Source organism: Miniopterus natalensis, chromosome 8 (genome assembly GCF_054644295.1).
Source record: "Miniopterus natalensis isolate mMinNat1 chromosome 8, mMinNat1.hap1, whole genome shotgun sequence".
NCBI classification, from domain to species: domain Eukaryota; kingdom Metazoa; phylum Chordata; class Mammalia; order Chiroptera; family Miniopteridae; genus Miniopterus; species Miniopterus natalensis.
This window is the reverse complement of record NC_142088.1, coordinates 76911402-76932464: the sequence shown is the minus strand read 5'-3', so window position 1 is coordinate 76932464 and position 21063 is coordinate 76911402. Positions and strand designations below refer to the sequence as shown.

The 21063-nt window shown below is 37.7% G+C and overlaps 1 protein-coding gene across 9 annotated transcripts in view; it reads left to right on the top strand.

Moving 5' to 3' along the window:
• Positions 1-21063, top strand: part of CLASP1 (cytoplasmic linker associated protein 1) — a 267488-nt gene that overhangs the window by 175817 nt on the left and 70608 nt on the right. For 7 of the 9 annotated variants that reach the window (XM_087819914.1, XM_087819916.1, XM_087819917.1 and 4 more), the window contains 4 exons: positions 3014-3121; positions 5282-5308; positions 7061-7228; positions 20840-20943. In XM_087819914.1, the coding sequence (XP_087676040.1) occupies positions 3014-3121; positions 5282-5308; positions 7061-7228; positions 20840-20943 (407 nt within the window). The remainder of the gene's footprint in view (positions 1-3013; positions 3122-5281; positions 5309-7060; positions 7229-20839; positions 20944-21063) is intronic. The other 2 variants (XM_087819919.1, XM_087819918.1) reach the window with 1 other exon arrangement.

The window sequence follows — 21063 nt, the reverse complement described above, 5'->3', positions numbered from 1 at the left end:
TTAGTAGAATTATAAAAGTTTAGGAAGGTTTCTATTTAAGACCAAATATAAATATTATAATCTTATTTGTCAGTATGTTAAAAAGTATAATTTAATAGATTTACTGTGCATAATAAATATAAGGCACCTTTGAATAAGTCTATAAAATTTGAGTAAGACTTTTGAGGAAAAAAAAGAAAACTTTATCGAAAGACACTGAAGAGAGTGAAATTAAGAAAACATTAGTGAGTGGAAAGATAATTGTCATAAAGGTGCCATTTCCCCCCAAATTCACCCAAAATTCCACATAATGCCAGTCAGGATTTTAATAGGTATTTTTTTTCCTCACCTGGGGGTATGTTTTTATTGATTTTAGAGAGAGAGGAAGGAGGAGAGAGAAAACATTGATGTGAGGGACAAACCGCAATCAGTTGCCCCCTGTACTTGCCTTGACCACCAGGGGTTGAACCTGCAACCTTTTGGTGTGTTTGGATGACGCTCCAACCAGCTGAGCCACCCGGCCAGGGCTAGGTCTTCTTATTGTATCTTCACATGCATGTGGAGGAGAGCAAAGGGCCTTAGGGAAAAGTGGGTTTATTTGCCCTACCAATTACCAAGACTTTTTTTAAAGCTCATCACAACATGGTGATGTTGCACAGGTATAGACACATGGACTATTGGGACAGACTAGATAGCCAAGAAACAGACCCATCCATATATACTATGAGTATTGGTAGATGTTGGAGATGGCTTTGTAGATCAGTAAGAAAGGGGTTAAGTAAATTGATTTGGACATTGATTCGTCATATGGAAAAAATAAAACGGATCTCTTCTTTACCTTCTACAGAAAAATCAGTTCCATAAGTGACCTCACAAAAAAAAATGTTGAGCAAAACAGTAAGTTTTGGGAAAATATATACCCTATGATATAATTAAAAAACATTTAAAACATAAAAAATAATGCCACCTATTTCTCGGTTATGCAACTATAAATACTATTGAAAATAGAAAGAAATGCAAGAGAGTAGTGAATACTGGGCTTAGGATCATGTTACCAAATGTAGAGGATACAGGGACATAAGCAAAGATGATTTTTATTTTTTAAGTTGGATGGGTATGGATGTTCATTTAAAAATTCCTTTTGTGACTTAAATATTTTATAATTAATTTAAAATAAATTAAATTCAGTCATTTTTCTTGTTCATGTTGCTTTGGTGACTGCCTTCATTTTCATTTAGCTTGGTGATTTCCATAGGAAAGTGAAAAGTCCTCATTCGTAGTCCAGCAGGCAGGCACAGGTACCCAGACCAATCTTGGACAAATTAATTAATCCCCATTTCTCTGTCTCCTCATCTGTAAACTGGGAATAATTACTTATATGTTGTGAGGATTCTGACTTAACACATGTACACTCTTAGTATAAGATACGGTATAGCTCTTAATGTTAGTGTAGATTCTAGAATTTGTGTCCTGTATGTCTTTCCTTAAACCTGCTATGAAGTCATTCATTCTAGATTTAATTTTTTTGATGCAGTGCTTTCTTTTATTGCTCCTTACCTCCCTTTCTTGAACCTTTCTCAAACCTTAAGATTTGTTTTTCTGTGTTTCTTTTCTGTAAGTTTTCTCAGATGATGAAGTACAAGTTATTTTGAACAATATAAGAAGCCAATGGGGATTTTAATTGGCTTGTATTTTCTCTATCAGATTGCTGTTCTTATTGAATTACGTCAGGAGAGGGAGGCACTTTATACCCCTTGGAAACCACTAAATGCCTTAATTTTAAAGTTTAATCCCTACTCATACTAGTCTGATGATCAGTGATTTTGCATTTCTGAATTCATTTTTAATTTTATGGTTTCATGGTTTAATAATTGGAGTTAACAGATGAAATGCCTACATTATTACATTATTTTTAGGTCATCATTTCTCTTGCACTCCTAGTATTTATTCTTTTTAAAAAATATATATATATATTTTTCTTTCCTTTTTTTAAAAGTATTTTATTTTATTATTATTTTAATATATCTTTATTGATTTCAGAGAGAGGAAAGGAAAGGGGGAGGGAGAGATAGAAACATCAATGATGAGAGAGTCATTGATTGGCTGCCTCCTGCATGCCCCCCCACCCGGGATCAAGCCCGCAACCTCGGGCATGTGCCCTGACCGGGAATCGAACCTCAATCTCCTGAATCCTACACCCAATGCTCAACCGCTGAGCCGTGGCTGGCCAGGCTAAAAAAATTATTTTTTCAGTTACAGTTTATATTCAATATTATTTTGTATTAGTTTCAGGTGCTAATATTTATTTATTTTTTATCTTAATCTTTTGCAACCTAGAAATTTATTGGCGTACATGCTTTAAAATAGAAGTTTAATGCTGCATATCAAAACACCGTTACTCTCCAGGGTATGATAGCTTTCATTGATTGCTGAGTAGTTTTGCATTGACTCATTATTCCTATAGTAGTTTTCTTAAGACAACAGCCAATACTTTCTGATTCTGGAAATTTGACAGACTTATAGCTAATAAAAAAGAGAATTTAATCTGAAAAAAATCTTAGAAAAAAATCCTCAAATAGGTAACACCTCCTCATCTGAAAATAGAATATGCTAAAGTAATTGAAGCATAAGCACGTGATAGGTTCCTGACTCACTCTCAGGAGTTCCTAACATATTTTTTTAAATTGAGTTTTGATAGGGAGAGAGAAACATTGATTTGTTGTTCCACTTATGCATCATTGATTGTTTATCATATGTGCCCTGACCAGGGATCGAACCCACAACCTTGGCGTATCAGGACGAGACTCTAACCAGCTGAGCTACCCAGCCAGGATCCTTAACGTAGTTTTTGAATTTGTGTGTGCAGATTATGCTTGTGTGTTCTCATAGGGAAACAATTCAAGACCACATGCGGGGAAGACCTGCTCCCCCTGTAGCTGGCCCAGTCAGTCCCTTACTCACAGTGTGGGTGGTTTTCTCAGGGAGGTCGCACTTACTGAACCTATGAAAACACTGTTTTTGCTGTATTCTCCAGGTCGGATTCGTACGAGACGGCAAAACTCTGGGAGCACCACCAATGTCGCCTCTATACCTTCTGATAATCGAGGCCGCAGTCGCGCTAAAGTGGTTTCACAGTCCCAGCGTAAGAAGTGTATTTTATGCTCTTTGTTACCTAGGTTTTATTCAACAGCCTGTTCTCATTGACTTCAGGGAAAAACACATTTCTGTGGCTCTGAGATACTGTGAGTAATCTTGATGATTCTTGGGTAGGCTTACAAAATGGCAGTATTCAAGTGTTCTTTTGTCTCCTGTTCAGGTGATTTAAGTTTTTTATCATTCCTCATTAAACATTAAAATGTACTTTCTCTTCCTCTGCCCGATGCTCTTCAGTTGAAACATACCTGGACTGTGACCCATTTTTCTATTGATAATCAGTCCTTCTGACGTAATCTAAGAGCAGTACTTGGAGAGATGACTGTTAATGCCAGGTCCTCTTTCCAGTGCTCATAAGTAAATCCATTGAAAGCTCTCCCCTCTAACCCTCTGTTCTAACATCACAGCCTGCTCCGCTCTTCTGGCCAGTGTGGGCTCTTGCTTTGCACAGCTGCCCGCCTCCATTATTGCTTCTCTGTATCTGTTGAGTCACTTGGTTTGTTAGCCTAACACATGAAAGCAGCCACAGAAGGAATGAATGTATTACTAGGATCCAACCCTGGTGTCTCACTTCCCAGCTGCCTGTGACACTGAGTCCCCTGCTCCCTCTCTGTGCATGTAGAGTGGAGCTGGGTGTCAGAGTTCTCCTGGGCAAAGTGAGTGTGTACCCCAGGAGCTACCCTGCTCTTTCCACACAGCACCTTTCAGCTGATGTGCCTGTCTCCTAATATAGAGAGCACTTAGTCTGTGGCCAGACCGTAGGTTCTCTCTTAGTATTTAGAATGCCTTTCTCAGCTCCTTCTGGATTTAGGTACTTTTCCAAATCCCTTTGATAACTATAGTCCTTACGTTAAATAAGCTTATATCCTTCCTGGAAAAAAAGTGCAAGGTTACTTGTATTGCTACCTTGGGTGAGATTACAGAACCCAGGCTTGTCTCACACAGAAGCCTGTTTTCCTACTCTGCTCTGCACTGTACTGCACAACACAGGTTGTACAGTAGAACCAGAAGCTTCTTCATCCTTGGGAACAGCATCCTGGCTCTGGTTATTATGTTGAACCCTAGTGTTGCCTGGAGTCACAAATAGGTTTAATACTCTGGTCATGGTCCCTTTTCTTTCAACTTCAATATGTTGTGTTGAAATGGAGTTGAATAAAAAACATCTAACTCTTTAGCTGTTAGTTCCTTTCTTAGAGAGTGTGTGTTGAACGGAATTTTACATTTTTTTGTTTATGTCTGACATATATTGGTGTTGGCCTCTGCAGGGGTTCCTGCCCCTAGCTGGGGCCTCTGCTTAGGAGATGGTGAAGATAAAAGTTCCTTCTGGAGTGGGGTTGAGAGTGATGGTAGAGCTTGAATTTAGTCTTACACAAACACTGCACCCTCCCTGCCTTAGGGCTCCACCCTAAAAACTCTTCTGTTTTACTTCACCCACTAAAGCAGACAACATCAACAAATGATCAAGTCTGGGTCTTAAACTTATACATAGAAATTAATGTTTTTAAAAAATTATTTTACTAGGAAGAAAGTAGCATATATACATAATTTTTACAAATGTATCAGATATGCTAGCATTCAGCATCCTGGTTTAATAGTAAGTAGATTTTATTAATATTAGATTTAGGGCTCTTAAGAATTGTGATATTTTAAGTATTTAAAAATTTAAATATTTGAGGATTTGGCATAAGGCACTCAGGTGAAACTGGTTAATAGCTCCTTTTAATTCACTGGTGTTGATTGAGCACTTCCCATGTGTTGAGCCCTGTTTAAGGTGGTAGTGATGCTCAGATTAGTCACATACAGTCACTCCTTCAGGTTTCTAGGAGCTCTGGAGAGCAGATGTACTCCCAGAGAGGAGGCACTTTTCTTACTCTTCTCTGCATCCCCTGTGCCATGCACCATGCCTGGCACATTGTGGGTTTGTAAGTGTTTCATGGACGGAGGGAAAATAAATGCTAAGTAGTCTGACATATATAAAATACACATGAGTACAAAAGTAGACTAGGAGGAACAGGGACTAGAAAAATAGCTATTTTGCTAATGTGTTTGTGAACAAAGACATGTTGTGTTTGCATGCTGACCTTCTGTATTGTGTTATTGTCTTTTAATCCACCTTTTGCCTGTTCTTTGGTCTGCTCTCATACTCAAGGATCCAGATCTGCTAATCCTGCTGGTGGTAAGCCATTTCTCTTCTTGTTTTTGCTTTTCATTCTCTCTCACCCCATGTTCTTGCACAATATTAATTTCTGTATTAGCTTAATTAATCTTTCTGCATTTTTCCTATGTGTTCAAATTCTAAATTTTGAAATGGATTTCTTCTCTCCTTTTAGATAGCTTAATGGTTTATTTGTGTGCTCGAATTTTATGGGCAAAACTAATAGGTTATGAGGTGGATTCTCCATGGGAATGTGCACTAGTGGTTTTTACAGTGAATTGCACTTTAATTATAGTTAAATCATATAAAGTACGAATTTTTGTCAGTATGCACCTTAGTGATTCTTTGAATGGTGTGTGTGTGTGTGTGTGTGTGTGTGTGTGTGTGTTTAGTTTCCAAGTAAGTGTTATTTCAAAGGTTTCTACCTTTGGCTCATCCTTGTGCGGGTAAATAATGTGCACTTTGTGTTTTAGAATTTTATTGCCATCTGTATTTAAGCAGATAACCTAAGTAAATGACTGCCGTTTGGGTGTGTTGGTATGGACCTTAAAATTTTGCTGTTTTCTCTAATTTTGTCCCATAAAAAATGGTTATTTAGGTACCCAGCTACTTAGCAGTAATAAAAATTACTAACCGTATCATTTGTTTTTAATTTCTAATTTATTGCATACATCTCAGGGAATGTTGTGTACATGATTGCTACTTTTGTAGATTATTGAGATTTCCAGTTGGTTTTTGTAGTACCTGTGGAAAGGTGACAAGAATGTATGTTCTGTCTGAGTTACACGTGTGTATGTGGGAGGTGTGTTTATACATATCTGTATAATTTTGACTGGTTGATTTTTTGTCAATTTCTGCAAGGTAGAATAGTTTTTCAGTAGTTACTGGTCTTTCTGAGTGGTATATTAATAATAATGACCTTTTCAATTTCTTCCTGTATTTTTACTTTTATGTTTTATATTTCAAAGCTATGTTATTTGGAGCATAAAGGTTCATGATTATTATATCCTCATGGACAATTCTTTTATCAGTATGCAATCCCCTTTGTTCTTTTTTAATGCTGTGTTTTATTCTGTTTGGTTGTTTTAGGTATGTTGTTTGTTTGTCTCTTATAAACAGCATACAGTTGAATTTTATTTTATTTTTTTAAAGCCAATCCGAAAAGCTTTGTTTTTTAATAGGTGAATTTAATGTAGCCATATTTCTTGTGATTACTTATATGTTTGAGCTTATTCCTACCATCTTATTTTGTGATTTTTATTTACCATGTTTCTAGTTATTTCTTCTCTTTTCTCCCCTTTCTTCCAGTTGTTAGCTTAATGGAGTTCTCTTGGATCCATTTTCTACCAGTAATGTTTAAGAAGTTTCTGTTATATTTATATTTCTACTTTTCCAGCAGTTATACTTAAAATTTTTGACATATCAACTCTCACAGGCAAAAAAGAACAAAACAATAAACAAACACCCTTGTGGTGGTTATTTCTAGAAATTTTCTGTGGAGCAGGGAGGCTGTTTGTACTCAGCCTACTCTTTTGAATCAGACATTTTGCAGTTATTTTTGTAGCACTGTACCAGTAATGCTTCTATATATATTCTTTTATGATAATTTGATGTTCTTTTATGCTCCTAAAGTTTAAAAAAATTAGTACTGACACCAACTACAAAGCATTTTTTATATTTGATCCAAATTAATGTACAAACTGGCTTCTGAAATTACTATAATTTATTCCCTGATTACATCCAATATTCAATATTGTTTTGCTTCATTTTTAGCTGGCAGCCGGTCAAGTTCTCCAGGGAAATTGTTGGGAAGTGGTTATAGTGGCCTTGCTGGGGGTTCGTCGAGAGGCCCGCCTGTGACACCCTCTTCAGAAAAACGAAGCAAGATTCCCAGGAGTCAGGGGTGTAGCCGAGAAACAAGCCCAAACCGAATGGGATTAGGTAAGGACTCTCTAAGACCTTGGAGCACCCTTTCCAGCTGGGTCAGAATTTTGATTGTAATCTAATGACTTTTTCTAATGTAGGAAATAGAGATCTCTTTTTGAATTGAGGATGCCATTTTGCCTGTGTTAAAAGGACATTTTGATTTGTGCTTTTTATACATTATGGCATACTCAGGTTTCAGTTAAAATTGAAAACTGCGTGGGTCTTACCATTTCATATTGATGAGGAAGAATTGTATCATTGTGGGCTTTTGCATTTTAGAGTCATTTTGCAAAATGTTAGAATTGGGGGAATGGGCAGGATTTATTACTGTACAGTAAGAAGAAATGTAATCTTTCATTTTTCTTTCGCTGATTAGCACTAAGTAGCCATTAACCTATAAAATTTTCAAAAGCAATTTGTAGGGTCCACACTTACTTTGATTCTAATTTTCTGTAACCTGATTGGTGAAACAAAGAATAGGTATACTTAATTTTTCACATAGTATTGTTCAGACATAAAAACAAGGAATAGATGAAAACTAAGTAAGTAATAACATTTTTGTGTTGTATCAAGTTTCGTTGTGATAGTGTGTTGAATTACTCTCAGCAGCTTAAAGACCTTTTACCTCTTAAAATCTAATTGTACACTACCTTTTAATATAAAAGATAGAAGTCTTTTGTAATATGAAAAATCTATGTTCAGACTCATATTTTTACCTGCTTTCTGAGGGTAAAAACCTATTACTATGAAATCAGAGTGCTATATTCTTTAGTCTTACCGGCTTTTGTTTCTCATTTATTCGTCTCCTCAACAACTTGTACTAGAATGTTTACTGTGACATGCTACGTACTTTGTTAGACTTTAGGATTAGAAGTAAATGAAATAGATTGAGCTCTGACTGCAGATAGCTTGTGGTCTTAGAGGTGAAAATGTACAGAGTACTGGATCCCAGTGAGATGGATGTTCTTGGAATCCCACAGGACTTGGTACCACTGCACCAAGATGTCTGGTTGTATTACTTGAAAGCAAGAATTGTCCTAGAAAAGGGGTATTTTTGGGTCCTTGTCTGCCCCAATTCTCCCTTATTTCCTAGTAGGAGAGGTTCCACAGACTATAGATCCTGTTGTGATGAATATAAGCTGGGATTAGGCAGGGTGGGGAGATGAGAAAGGTGCTGTCGGGCAGAGAGGAGCATGTGCAGAAGCAGACAAGAGGGAGCGTAGTGCATCCTGGGTACCACAAGTGATGCATTTGATACAGTAAAGGAACTTCGTCGGGGGAGATGAGGGCAGAGGGCCTGTTAGGATCCAGCTCATGAACGTCCTTGAAGGCTGCCTGAGCTATGAGAAGGCGGGGCAGATACGTAGGAAGTAGAAGGCATAGGATTTGGTTTGACTGACGTTTCCAAAGCAAATGAGAAGTGTAACTAAGCAGTGGTTTTGTTAATTCTACATAACGCCAACTTTATATTGACATTACATAGCATGCTTTCTGAGCTGACAAGTTATTTGGATCTAGTAATAATAAGTAATGTGGATACAACCAAAGAAAATAATCATGGCTGGAATATCTACATTTCAGATTAGGTTCATACATTTATTTATTTATTTATTTATTTATTATTGTTCAAATTATTACAGATGTCCCCTTTTCTCCCCATTGAGCCTTTCCACCCCCCTCCCCAGTCCCTCACCACACCATTGTCTGTGTCCTTGGGTTATGCATATAAATTCTTTGTGGGGGAGAGATTCGTTTCATACTTTTAAATTGAGGGTGAAGGAGATTTTACTTTTTATATTTATTAAAAATGCCATTTTTACCTTCTTGAAATTGGAAAAATTGGAAAACAAATCAACTTTAGTCATCTAACATAATTCTAGGACCTGATATTACATGGTCTTAACCATGAAGCTTGTGTTGTGGATAGTTGAAATGACCACATTTAATAAGCTTTTAAAAGAGATGCTATGCAACATCACCCATCAGTAAGAACTAAATAGGAGCCACTTCCTTCTGAAGAGTTCTTATTTAAAACATTATTTTGAAGGAAGTTATTTCCTTGATGCTCATTATAGGGATCATTTAGTTATATGTCAAGCTTTGAGGTCATACATATAATTCTGATTTTAAAAGATATTTTATTTAAATTTATGCACAATGTGAGAATATGCACCTACACACAGATATAAAGATACATATATAAGTAAAATGTACCCTTCCATTTCTGCCTGTGGTAATCTGAGAGATTCTGTTTTATAGGGTGTCAGATATATTAGCATTTTTCAGTAATAGATTGTATATTTTTGTGATCATGTAGTATATACTGGGTATGTGCCTGTGTATCTAAATATTTTGTTCATTGCATAGCAACTTTGAATATAAATATTCAAAACAGGAGGGATCATCTTTTAAGAATATTTTATATAATTCCCAGACTAATTAATAGTTTTAATTGTAGCTAAACTAGGCTTAGAATTTGCACTGAGAATTAATTTTTGTTATCTACAAATTATGTTTGGTTCAGCAATACATTTTCTGTTTGAAATAATGTTTCTTAAGAAAAGTTTTCTTTCTCATCTGTAATAAAAATGATGCCAAATCTCTATTTCATTAGCATTTACTTAAGCAAATCAGGATGTAATTCCTGTAGAATAGCAAAGAAACAAAATAAAATCCTGCTACTCTATTTTTTTCTTGGCAATTTATTTCTTCATAAACTATTCAACCAAATAGAAGAATATACTGTTTGTAAATTGTTTCATTTTTGTGTTTTATTCTATTTTTGATAAATAATAAAGCCACATAAATAGCTAACATTTATAGCAATTATATTTTTGAAGTTTGTCTTTGGTTTTTTTCTTCTGCTCACCTATTAAAAAGGCTAAAGAAAGATTTGACTTTTTGCAGCTCACATTCTTTAGGTATATGTTTAAAATTTTTTTCGATTCTCTGGTGTAGTTTGAAAGAATTAAAAATTAATAATTACTTTCAGCAATTAAATTAGACTACTGTGTGCAAGACTAAACATGACCATGCCACCTACCTAGAAGAGAGGGAGATTGTTCATGACTTAACTTCCAGCACTTTTCATTACTTCGCTTGCAGTTCTGGTAGAATTCTTCCTTAAAAGGCAAAAGTCAGGATTACCCTTAAAACACTATAAAGGTGGAATAAAGTGTCTCTCAAGAACTGAAAGCCAATCAGATGGTTGGTTTCTTAAGGCTTCCCAGCACTCCAGAGCTGCCTAAGAATGCTGCTTTTAGAAAGTTCAAATAGCAAGTATGCTTTCATCATTTCCCCCCACCCTCACCCCCGCCCCGGTTACGCTTGTCTGCCATGTGCTCACGTCGGCACTCTGTACAGAGGCAGGTTGGTTTGGTATATTGTTTTTTGGTTATGGCCACCTAATTAATTAGTCCTCGTAAAAATGATTTATTTATATACTTATTTTAAATCTTCGTTGTAGATTGGTCTCTGGAAGTGGTATTATAAGTGTTTAAAATTATCCAACATTTGAACTACGAGCTCTGCTCTAATGAGGTTTGGGGCAACTATCTGGGAAGATTTTTACAAAATTGTGAACAGAATTCTTTCTCTCTCTGTCACTACTAGCCGTATGTTAAAGGAGCTAGCCAGCATGAACGAGTGAATGAACTTTCTCTGGGTGAAGTACTAGGAGGCTAAACCTCATTAAGAATTATGCATAATTGGGGGTGGCCCATGTGAGGTGGAGGGGATCAATGTTACGGGGGGCATCTGTTATACTTTCAACAATAAAGATAAATTTTAAAAAATATCCAAGAAAAAACTATGCATATCATTATTTCAGATCATATCTACCTAGCCCTTTTCACTCTATATTGTCTTCACAAAGCAGGGAGAGAGCAGAGATTTCCCATTGCTATAGCATGTTTGTTAATTTAAGGAAGGGGGTGAGAGCTGGCTAAAATTTCAGAAGTAATTGGGCAAGAACTATAAGAAAATGCTGAACTAAGCATGACATATGTTAAAAACTACCAGGACTGTTTTTCTCCTTTTGACTATTTGTTTTGGAGTAGGCAGTGCATTAGACAATTTTTCATGTATGCCATTCATCAGAGAACTCCAAGGTACTTTCCACATGTACCTTACCTCACAGCACCGTGCTCTTTTAAATGATGTGACTCTTCCTAACCCTCCTAAGGAGAGGCTTGGTGGCTAAGCCAGAGAGTTAGCGGGGCACTGCAGAGGCCATTTATACATTTAGATGTAGTGTTGCTCCTCTGAGCATAAGCAGTGTTGCTTTGTAGGTTCTATGCAACTTGTCATATATTGGCGGGTCTGCAGTTACTCCCTAGTTTTTTAAGAGTTTAATTTAGCACCTTGTGCTTTTGCCCTCCTTGTAGGAGCTGTTTAAAATGTTATCAAAAATTGCTAATTGAACAGTCACTGCTACTTTGAGTGGAAACTCCATGCTCCCAGTCACTATGGCAAAATGAAGGAGAATTTATGAATTACTAGAGAATTCCAAATGTAGCCCAGTTTTGGCTGTTGCTTAGAGTGCCTTCCTGTGCTTGATCTTCCCTTGCCTGCCAGCGCAGACCTAAGCCATTGGACACCACTTACATACCTCCAAGGTCTAATTCAGCTCTAGCTCTGAGAAAGACCACAGTCAGAAGTTGGTTGGTTTTTCACCTTTGTAGTCGTTATCGGGGCTTCGTAATTCTGGTTTGTAAGATACTCTCATTGTGGTTTGGCCATACAATAAATACACCTTTGCTCTAAAATAATAGGCAGTATATGCTTGTTGATTCATTGTTGTGAAAATAGCCATGTTTTTACATTGGTGAGTCGTTGACTTTTTCTGACATTTCTGAAGAAGGCATGTCTACCCAGTCTAGAAGAGTAGGTCCTCTCAAGATGGAAATATTTGTTGTCATCATCAGCTGTGACATTGGTGGCTACACACATTTGTTATACCAGGTTGTTTCCAAATATTTTGCCAGTACTATATTTCTGTTTTCTCAAATTGAAATGAAAAATAAGGGCATAATGGCCTTTGCTGATCTTTTACGGCCAAGTTATATTAGAGACTTTAGGCTACTCATATGACCGTGTTTTCAGTGCTTTATGTGAGTGTAATAAAATTACCCATAGATAATCATAAAGTAATTGGTCATTTTCAGGTCAGTGGAGGGATCTTCTAACACAAATATTGGGATTATCAGTCCACATAGTGTTTGACTGGTGTAAGGCTAGATAAATGAAGGCCCTTGAGTAGGACTACAGGCAGAGTTTGGGATTCCCATAGCAAAAGCAGGAATTAACGTTGGGACCAGTAAAAAGGGACAGCAGTCCCACCTCTTTCTCTGCTGGTTTAGAGAATGAAATGTTTGAGCCATCTGCACACTGACTGAAGTGTGCAGCTTCTCTCACTGTTGTTAGTCCTATGACTTCTCTTTGTATGGAGGCCAGGCTGGGAGAAGTGAGCTCTTCTTTAGGTAAGTGCATGGGTTTCAGTCCCAGCACCTGCGTTGGTTCAACCCGAGTGAAGTTGTCTCTAAGGGCCCAGCGCACAGGGAAATGACTGGTCCTTAACCTCCTGTGGAGACGTTGCTAAAGTGCCAAAAGCTGATCGTGTTAAAGACTGAGCTTCTATTTTCTGATGCCAGTTTGCTCTTTGGAAGCTTTCTTTTCATTTCTTACACTTAGGTGTTGTTTCACCTTCATACCAAAATTCACAGCTTTCTGAGGCATTGAGCGTAGTCGAGTTTTGGTCCAAACCCCCGCTGTTGGCACCGCAGTTGTAAACGTAGCAGGGATAGTGCTCGGCCATCAGAACTCCAGCGCCGACAATGTCGTGATTACATTAATGGAATGTGACTGACATTTTGTGAGTTTTTCTGTCTTCATTAAACTTGTTCACCTTCTCTGAAACCCCTCATGCTGCACACTAGCACGGAGCAGCCGTATCCCTCGACCCAGCATGAGTCAGGGGTGCAGCCGCGATACCAGCCGTGAGAGCAGCCGAGATACAAGCCCTGCTCGGGGCTTCCCTCCACTGGGTGAGTACACGGAGGCGCTGGCTCTCGGAGCAGAGTCCTTTCCCTGCTCCAAATGCTTGTCCCAGACACTGCCAGGTGGAATGACCTGCTTTCCCTCCTCTGCTGTCCTGTGACCCTTTCTTCTTCCTTTCCTCTTCCTTAGTTACCCTCTGTTGTCCCCCTCTGCATGCTTGAATTTTGGCCATTTCCAGTTTTTCCATATCAGAGGAAAAAGCATCACTTCAGTCTGTGCTGCTGTTACTTATGGTCACTTGCTGCCAGGCAAGCCCATCTGTGTGGTCATTTCTAACATAAGGTGAAGCTCATCCCAAGTTCATTGCTGCTTAAAAGTAGAGTTAATGCAGAGTTTATCCCTACCCATTGAATGTCTACCGCTTGTGTTTAATTTTGCCCAAGATTAGGCCATACGTGGGTCAATTCAGAGAAGGAAAAAAGTAAAGTCATGATAATGTTTAGGACAGTCAATATGCTGTTTCGGGTCATGACATTAACTTAAAAAGCAGCATGGATGAGTATATTAGCCATGCTTTGTTAGCTGAGTTGCTTCACAGCTCTCTTCCAAGTAGTCTAAAAGCAGCGTTTTGATAAATTGCTTAAGTATACAGTACAGTGCAAAACTTCATGATGTTTCTTGTTAGATATTTTCTTCCTGGGCTTAATAGGCTGTTTAATGTCTGTGACCTGATGCCATCCCAGTACCAAAAAATTACAACTAAAAAGAAAAGGTAAATACTAGGTCACCATGGGGTGGTGTAAGCACTGTACTTCAGATCACCAGCCAGGGGGCCAGTTGGATTTGTTCATTCCCCCACCACCACCCTGAATTTTTCTTATATCCAGAATTTGTATTTCAACAGTTTCTAGGATTCAGGAAAAACAAGACAAAAAGAAACATGTATCCTTTATAGAATATTTTATTTACCTTTTCTTTTTAGTTTTAATAGTTTTGCCTTTCTCTAATATGGACATATAAATTTCTCCATAGTGCACATTATTAATCCCCAAAGATATCTGTCAACACACACACTTTTACATAAAAGAAATGTTTTGTCTTCTTCAGTAATTGTGTCCGAGTTCTCTGTCATGTGGAGGATTGTACAATTGTATGTTTTTCTCTTGACAAGCACAGCAAGTAGAAATCACTTTATAACCACGAGGCCTAGGCCTGGCCTGAGTTGTTATGTGGACTTGTGGACAGCAGGAATCTATTATTTTCACTCTGAGTATGTAACTGGTCTTTCAGATATAAAAGTGTCGAAAGCATAAGGTCTCAGTAGTTGCTTCTAGTGCCTTCTAATGTCATATGCTTCTTCCCAGTACCTTCCTCAGTGTCAGTAATCAGCGTCTAGCTGTAGTCCATTGGCACCCGTTGTTGCTTCTGAAGTTCTGAGGAAGAGCAGGTGGCAGATGCAGAAGCCCTGCTGGTTGCTCACAACTTGGTGGGAGATGCCTTTGTGAGGAGTCCACCTGAGAGCATGAGCATCTAGCTGGGCAGTTTACCTGGTGCACATCAGCTCTTTCTCAGCAATCTGAAGCATTAGGTCAGAATTTTCAACCAGTCAAGTGATGATTTTTTTTCTGAATGAACTGGTGATTTTTTCTTTTAAGTTAAGGCTCTGTTTCTATGCATCCTGCTCACTATTTGACCTTCTAGAAAACCTGTTACATAAGTGGACATTTCAGTCTGCTTATTGGCCACTTTGTCTCTTAGAGACTATTCAGTCTTTTTATTTCATACATGTCCTGGTGTTTTTGTTACTGTCCGTGGAAGTAGCCTTTGTAATCCAGCATGTGGTCTGTGGACCAGGCAAGTCGCTGCTATTTTGAGGTCCTAATTGAACTCTGAGGGGCTGAGGGATCTAGTCTGTTTCACTTTCCTTGGTGAAATGGACCTGCTGTGTATCTGGTGACAGCCCAGAATGCAGGAATACACAAGTTTTCCACCAAGGCTGAAGATGGGAATGTGGCTGCTTCCCTTCCTGATGAGCTCCAGAACTCACATGTGGCTTCTGTTGTGGTCAGGGCAGCAGTGACATTTGTTCAGATGCATTCTAATACCATTCCTTTTTCCCTTCATGAATTAAATTTGTTTATAAAGCTTTTGTTCCACAAGAACAATCGTGCTCAGGTGTACCTGGCACCGTTCTGGCAGTCGATAGGCATAATCCCTCGTGGTCCCTCTGGGACAGGTAGTATCCCTCTGTTACAGATGACAAAACAGACTTGAGATAAGCCACTTTCTCAAGGTCTTACAGCTAAGTAGTGGTCTGTGTTTGAATCCAGGTCTGACTTCAGAGTTTGGTTGTTACCCTGTCTTATTTGAAAGCAGTTATGATAATTTCACATCTTACATTTGTTCCTCTGAACTGTATTCAGTGCTGCCTGCGAGGCCTCTCCAGGCTTAGGCAAAGGAAAGTGCTTTACTTAGCGATGTTTCTTTTTCTTTCTTTTTTTAAATATATCTTTATTGATTTCAGAGAGAGGAAAGGAGAGGGAGAGAGAGACAGAAACATCAATGATGAGAGAGTCATTGATCGGCTGCCTCCTGCAGGCCCCCGAATGGGGATGGAGCCCGCAACCCGGGCATGTGCCCTGACCAGGAATCGAACCCTGATCGCCTGGATCCTAGGTCGATGCTCAACCGCTGAGCCACTCCCGGCCGGGCACTCAGCGATGTTTCTGAATGAGATTTTCAGGCTTCGAGCTACAACCTGGGAATTTGTAAATAAGTCCCCCGAAGGTGGTTCCCAGGGGAACTTACTATGCCCTTCAAAGAATGTGAAGTTTTCTTTTTCTTATTTACATAAATAATTATTTCCCGCTCCCTTTAGAAATCAGTGAGATTGTGTGTTAGAGCCCCTTTTTATCAACTCACATGTAACCTTCACTTCCCCAAAAGGGTGGGTGGTGAAAGTAATTATGTTTCAGTGACTGCATATTGGCTTTAAGTTTGCATTTTTATCACCAGATTGTTTTGGCCCATTTTAATAGTATGAATACATATTTATATGGTTAAAATGACAAGTTTAAAGTGAAATCAAGGGCTCTAGGACTTGTAAATAAGGCTTTGACGTAAATGGGTTCATCTTGGATTCCATTGTCGGGTGTTTACTGAGGTTGTGACAAAGGACTCATTACAGGACAGATATACTATAGAATATTTTATTGAAATGGAACCAAAGGACAGCTTTATAAGAAACCTTTAGGTCACGTATGCCTTAAAAGCTATTTTTGGTTTAAACTGTTAAGCGATACTGATAAGCTTGTATAATGAAGTGAGGGTTCTTTTGCTTCAGTCTTAGAAAATACGTTGCCATCTTCCTTACTTGAGTAAAGTGACTATTTAATAATATCTGGTTTAGAGATTACTGATTTATTTTTGTGCTGCTTAAAGAATTAGGAATTTAAAATTTTTCCTTTTTATAAGCTGGTAAAAATTTGTCCTTATTGACCAAGTAGCCATTGCTATTTAATACTACATATACCACAGATATGTGCATTTTATCAAATGACGTGATCTTTAATAAATAAATGATACTGAAGAGATTTTGCTATTTGATGACTGTGAATGTTAACATGTACAGGACACTACATTCTGGTGTGCGTGAGGAGTAGCACTGCTCAGTGTGACTTCATCAAACTGAGGGATTTTCTGTGATGCATCATCATGTTCTTTTCAGAGTAATGATAGAAGCATATTACCTTGTTTGTTTTCCCGAGGTAAAGGAAAGCCATATATTGTGTGGCACTCTGGTCAAAAATTCATGTTTTGAATCAAGTTTATATTTCATAATTAATCCTAAAAGTTATTGTCTCCACATGAGGACGGAGTTTAGCATGTATTTCCTCCAATTGATGAATTGATATGCTTATTATGTATACTTGCTAATAAAACAATATTTAACGTCTAAATGTAAATTGGAATTTACTCTTAATTATTACTGCCACCTTCAGCACCACTAGGATGACTATTAACCACTGTTTGTTCTGTACCTGGCATTGTGTTTAGTGCTTTATGTATGATCTCTTAATTCTCTTAACTCACCATTTTACAGATGAAGAAACTGAGACAGAGATGTTAAGTACTTTGCTCGAGGTCTTACAGCTTGTTGTGATCAAGATTTGCCCCCATTTGTATTACAGAGCCAGTGCTCATAACCATAGTACTGCAAATGCCTCTCCCAGGAAGGCCAGTAAACTTAAAACTAAGTTTTTAATAATTAAAAAGTAAATTCATTAATTAGGATATTCATGCAACAGAACAAACATTTTGACTGGAGAAAATGGAATTCCAGTTGTTGAGCCCCCTTTTGTGATTTCATTGTTTCTGTTCAGATAACATGAACTTCTGTGCTTTGTTTTTGGTGCATGGTTGCATATGCATCACATACTGATAAGCCATCCTGTGGGCTGAGTTAATCCATCCTACTGCTGTTCTGTTCTGGGACTTAGACGGTGCTCTGTGACTCCTGATGTTCTTCATGTTGCATATTTTCACATTGGCTGATGAGGCTTCATGGCGTGAATATCAACCTGGAGTCTGGATTCGTAGGTGCATAAGGAGCACCTTAGAGAGCCTTTGTTGTGCCGTGTGTTAATAGCTGTGTGAGAGCCAGCAGGTTGCTGTGGAATTTGGAGACTGGCACTTGCTATCCATTCATATCTGGCACCATTTCTTTTCATGAGAGAACATGGCCTGTTGGCAGCAGTCCTTGCATTTCCTTTGGACTGTGGCATTTTCTGTCTTGGGTACTTCTATGTTAACCCTGTGGGTGTTACCATTCCTTTTACCTGCAGCCTCTCGACGTCATTCCAGGTCCACTAGTGCTCTCTCCACTGCTGAATCTGTTGGGCAGTCAGGTGAACAAGTGCTAACTGCATGACTCGGCTTCTTCATCTGTTCTAGTTTCATACCCATTTTAACATTTGTTTTCATCAGTGTTGGCTAGCACTTGGCATGTATGCACCTCATTTTTTTCCCCCAATGTGCTTTTATTTTTTTAAGTTGTTGAATGTTTATGGTTCTGTTAATAGGCTGTAGATGCTTTATAGCCTGTTTGACATTTCTCCAGTGTTCATATTTATGTTAAAACAAAACAAAGCAAAAATAAAGGGTAGGACACTTCTCACCCTCTTTTGTTCCTTCCCCCAGGAAAGCCACCCAACTCTAGGTATCAGAAGGGTCCCTGTGGGGAATGGGGTATGAATACCATCCAACAGAGAGTCTTTCATCTCCAAAGTCTTTGTTCACAATAAAGTGGTAATTACTAGTTAGTTATTAGTGTCAAGTTCTAGTTTGGAGGTACTATTTAGTTACTGGATTATTTCATACATAAAATTATATGTATAAAAATAAATGGATGGTCTAAAACTTTTATGGAAAAACAAGATCACGATTCAGATAATATAGTCAGACCAGTGGTCGCTTTTGCAGCCTTTGAACCCCAAGCTTTTTATCTCAGCCCCATTTTGACAATACCAAAACTTTACTGGTTAGCCATTGGGGCAAAAGTAAGCATACAATAATATATCAGTTTGCCAGATTTAACTGGCGTCATTTCGATATGCTAACAGTATTGACTACAGTCATTGTACTAATGACTACAGTATTGAGTAAGGCACAGTCCTATTAAATCACAGGTGACAATTCTGACCAATTCACTGAGTTAGATATTTTCTCTGTTCCTCCTCTAAATGAAGCCAGTTATGCATTTTTAAAATTTATGCTCTCATGAGCACATTCCACTGAAGGTTATGGGCCAGAGTAAGGGTACAGTCATATGTGCCCACCTCTTGGAAGTGGAGCTTCATAATAGTATCACAGCAGTGAGAATGTAGAACAGATTTTGCTCTGGTTGAAATAAAAGGCTTACAGTTTTGCTTAGATCCAGACAAACATTTCCTCTTAAGATGTGGAATTCAAATTATCTGTGATACATATAGAATGATCTGCAGTCACTGTGTATGACAAAGCTGTATGCATCTGGGAAGCAAGAATTATTGCATTGTTCTTATAGTTTTAATTTGTGTCTGAAAAATCAGTATTATCCCTGGAGCAAGAATTGCTGGCATGAAATCTAATTTTTTTTTAAATCTTATGTAGACTTTTTTTAAGTTCATGCTGGGTAATTTTTAAATGGCTTTTAACTGAATTACTTTCATTCTGTTACTCATAAATCCCTTACTATCTACCCTTTTTTAATGGGAAAAAAAGATGAACAAAGATCATTCGTGAAACTACGTGCACAATAAATCTTGAATTCATAATTGTTTCATATTTCAACTGATAATTTTTATCTATACAGGTATACAGATATAATTGTTCTATGATTTCTCTTTAGTTTATATGGAATTAAATTGCCTTAAATGGTGAAGATGACATTCAGTATGATCAAGTGCATTAAAAAAGGGGATAGTATAACATACAAGTTTTTGTTTCTTTATAAAAGTTCATGACTGTATTTTAACTTTTTTGATTAGCAGTGCGTACATTTTTTTTCTTTCTGTGGCGATGGAAAATGTACATGTTTTAAAACTGGAATTTTAAAAGGGCTAAATAACACTTCACTTTTAAAGTTCACCAGTTTTGTAGGTGATGTTTTGTTACATATCTAAAATCATATATATGTGTATGTATATATCACTTTATAGGAAAGATCAATTTATGTAAAACAGATATTAGCTTTCCTTTATTCTAAATTAAGAAAATAGTGATACACTTGTGAAGTATAACTTACATAGACCTTCTATTATAGTTTAAATCTCAGTACTTCTTAAGGAAGGCTGGTGAACTGATTTAAAGGGACTTTAAAAAGTTAGAATAGTAGTTTAAACAGTAAAATTTGTTTTAAATCCTTTGGATTCTATCCATTTTGTCTACATGTGTAAAGACTATCATTTAAAAATCCTTTGAGGGACTCAGGAAAAATGTATACAGTATCGTCCGAATTATTAATGTTTTGCAGTTAAGATGCTAGCTTTTTGTGGTGATTATTAAAGAATTTTAATAAACTGATTTAAATAACCTTTGGTACAGGAATTATGATGAACATATGCCTAATATTAATTGAGTTTAATTAATAGTAGTTAAACAGTAGTGACACTAATGAAAATTTGCAGAGCGATCAGTTGAATACATTTGTTTCAAATGTTGACTATTGCACTTTGCATTAGAACTCATTTGTCAAACCTTGAAGCTTTCTAGTTTGACCGGACTCAGGGCCACTTGCCTCTAGAGGGAATGCTAAATAGATTTTCTGAAAGACTCACCTCATAGCTCAGTTCCCTCCTATAATAAGTTATTCTCTCTCCCATGTCTCAGCACTTTTCAAAAATAAAATATCATTAAAAAAACCACTTCCACTGTCAGGGTGCTTTGTGGCACGATGGCACCAAGTGTGAACACTGTAACCTCTGCCACTGGTAACCAAGTGTAGTTAAAAATACAAGTCCAGTGTAGTTAAAATTGGCTGGAAAAGTTCCAGTGCCTCTGCTGGATAGGTGGGAAGAGGCAGGAACCCTGGCAAAGAACTGAGAAAATGTGAATTAAAGTGACGTATGTTTTGCTTCTGTTTTTAAATAGACCGGTTTGGGCTTGGCCAGGCAGGACGAATACCTGGTTCTGTGAATGCCATGCGTGTGTTAAGCACAAGCACAGATCTTGAAGCTGCTGTTGCGGATGCTCTGGTAAGGATCACAGTGTGTGTCGTTTCTTTGTTTCACTCATCTGCATCTTCTCTGTCTTAACAGAAAACTACCTCCGGTCAGATTACTAAGCCATCCTTGGCACTCTTTAAAACTGTGTAA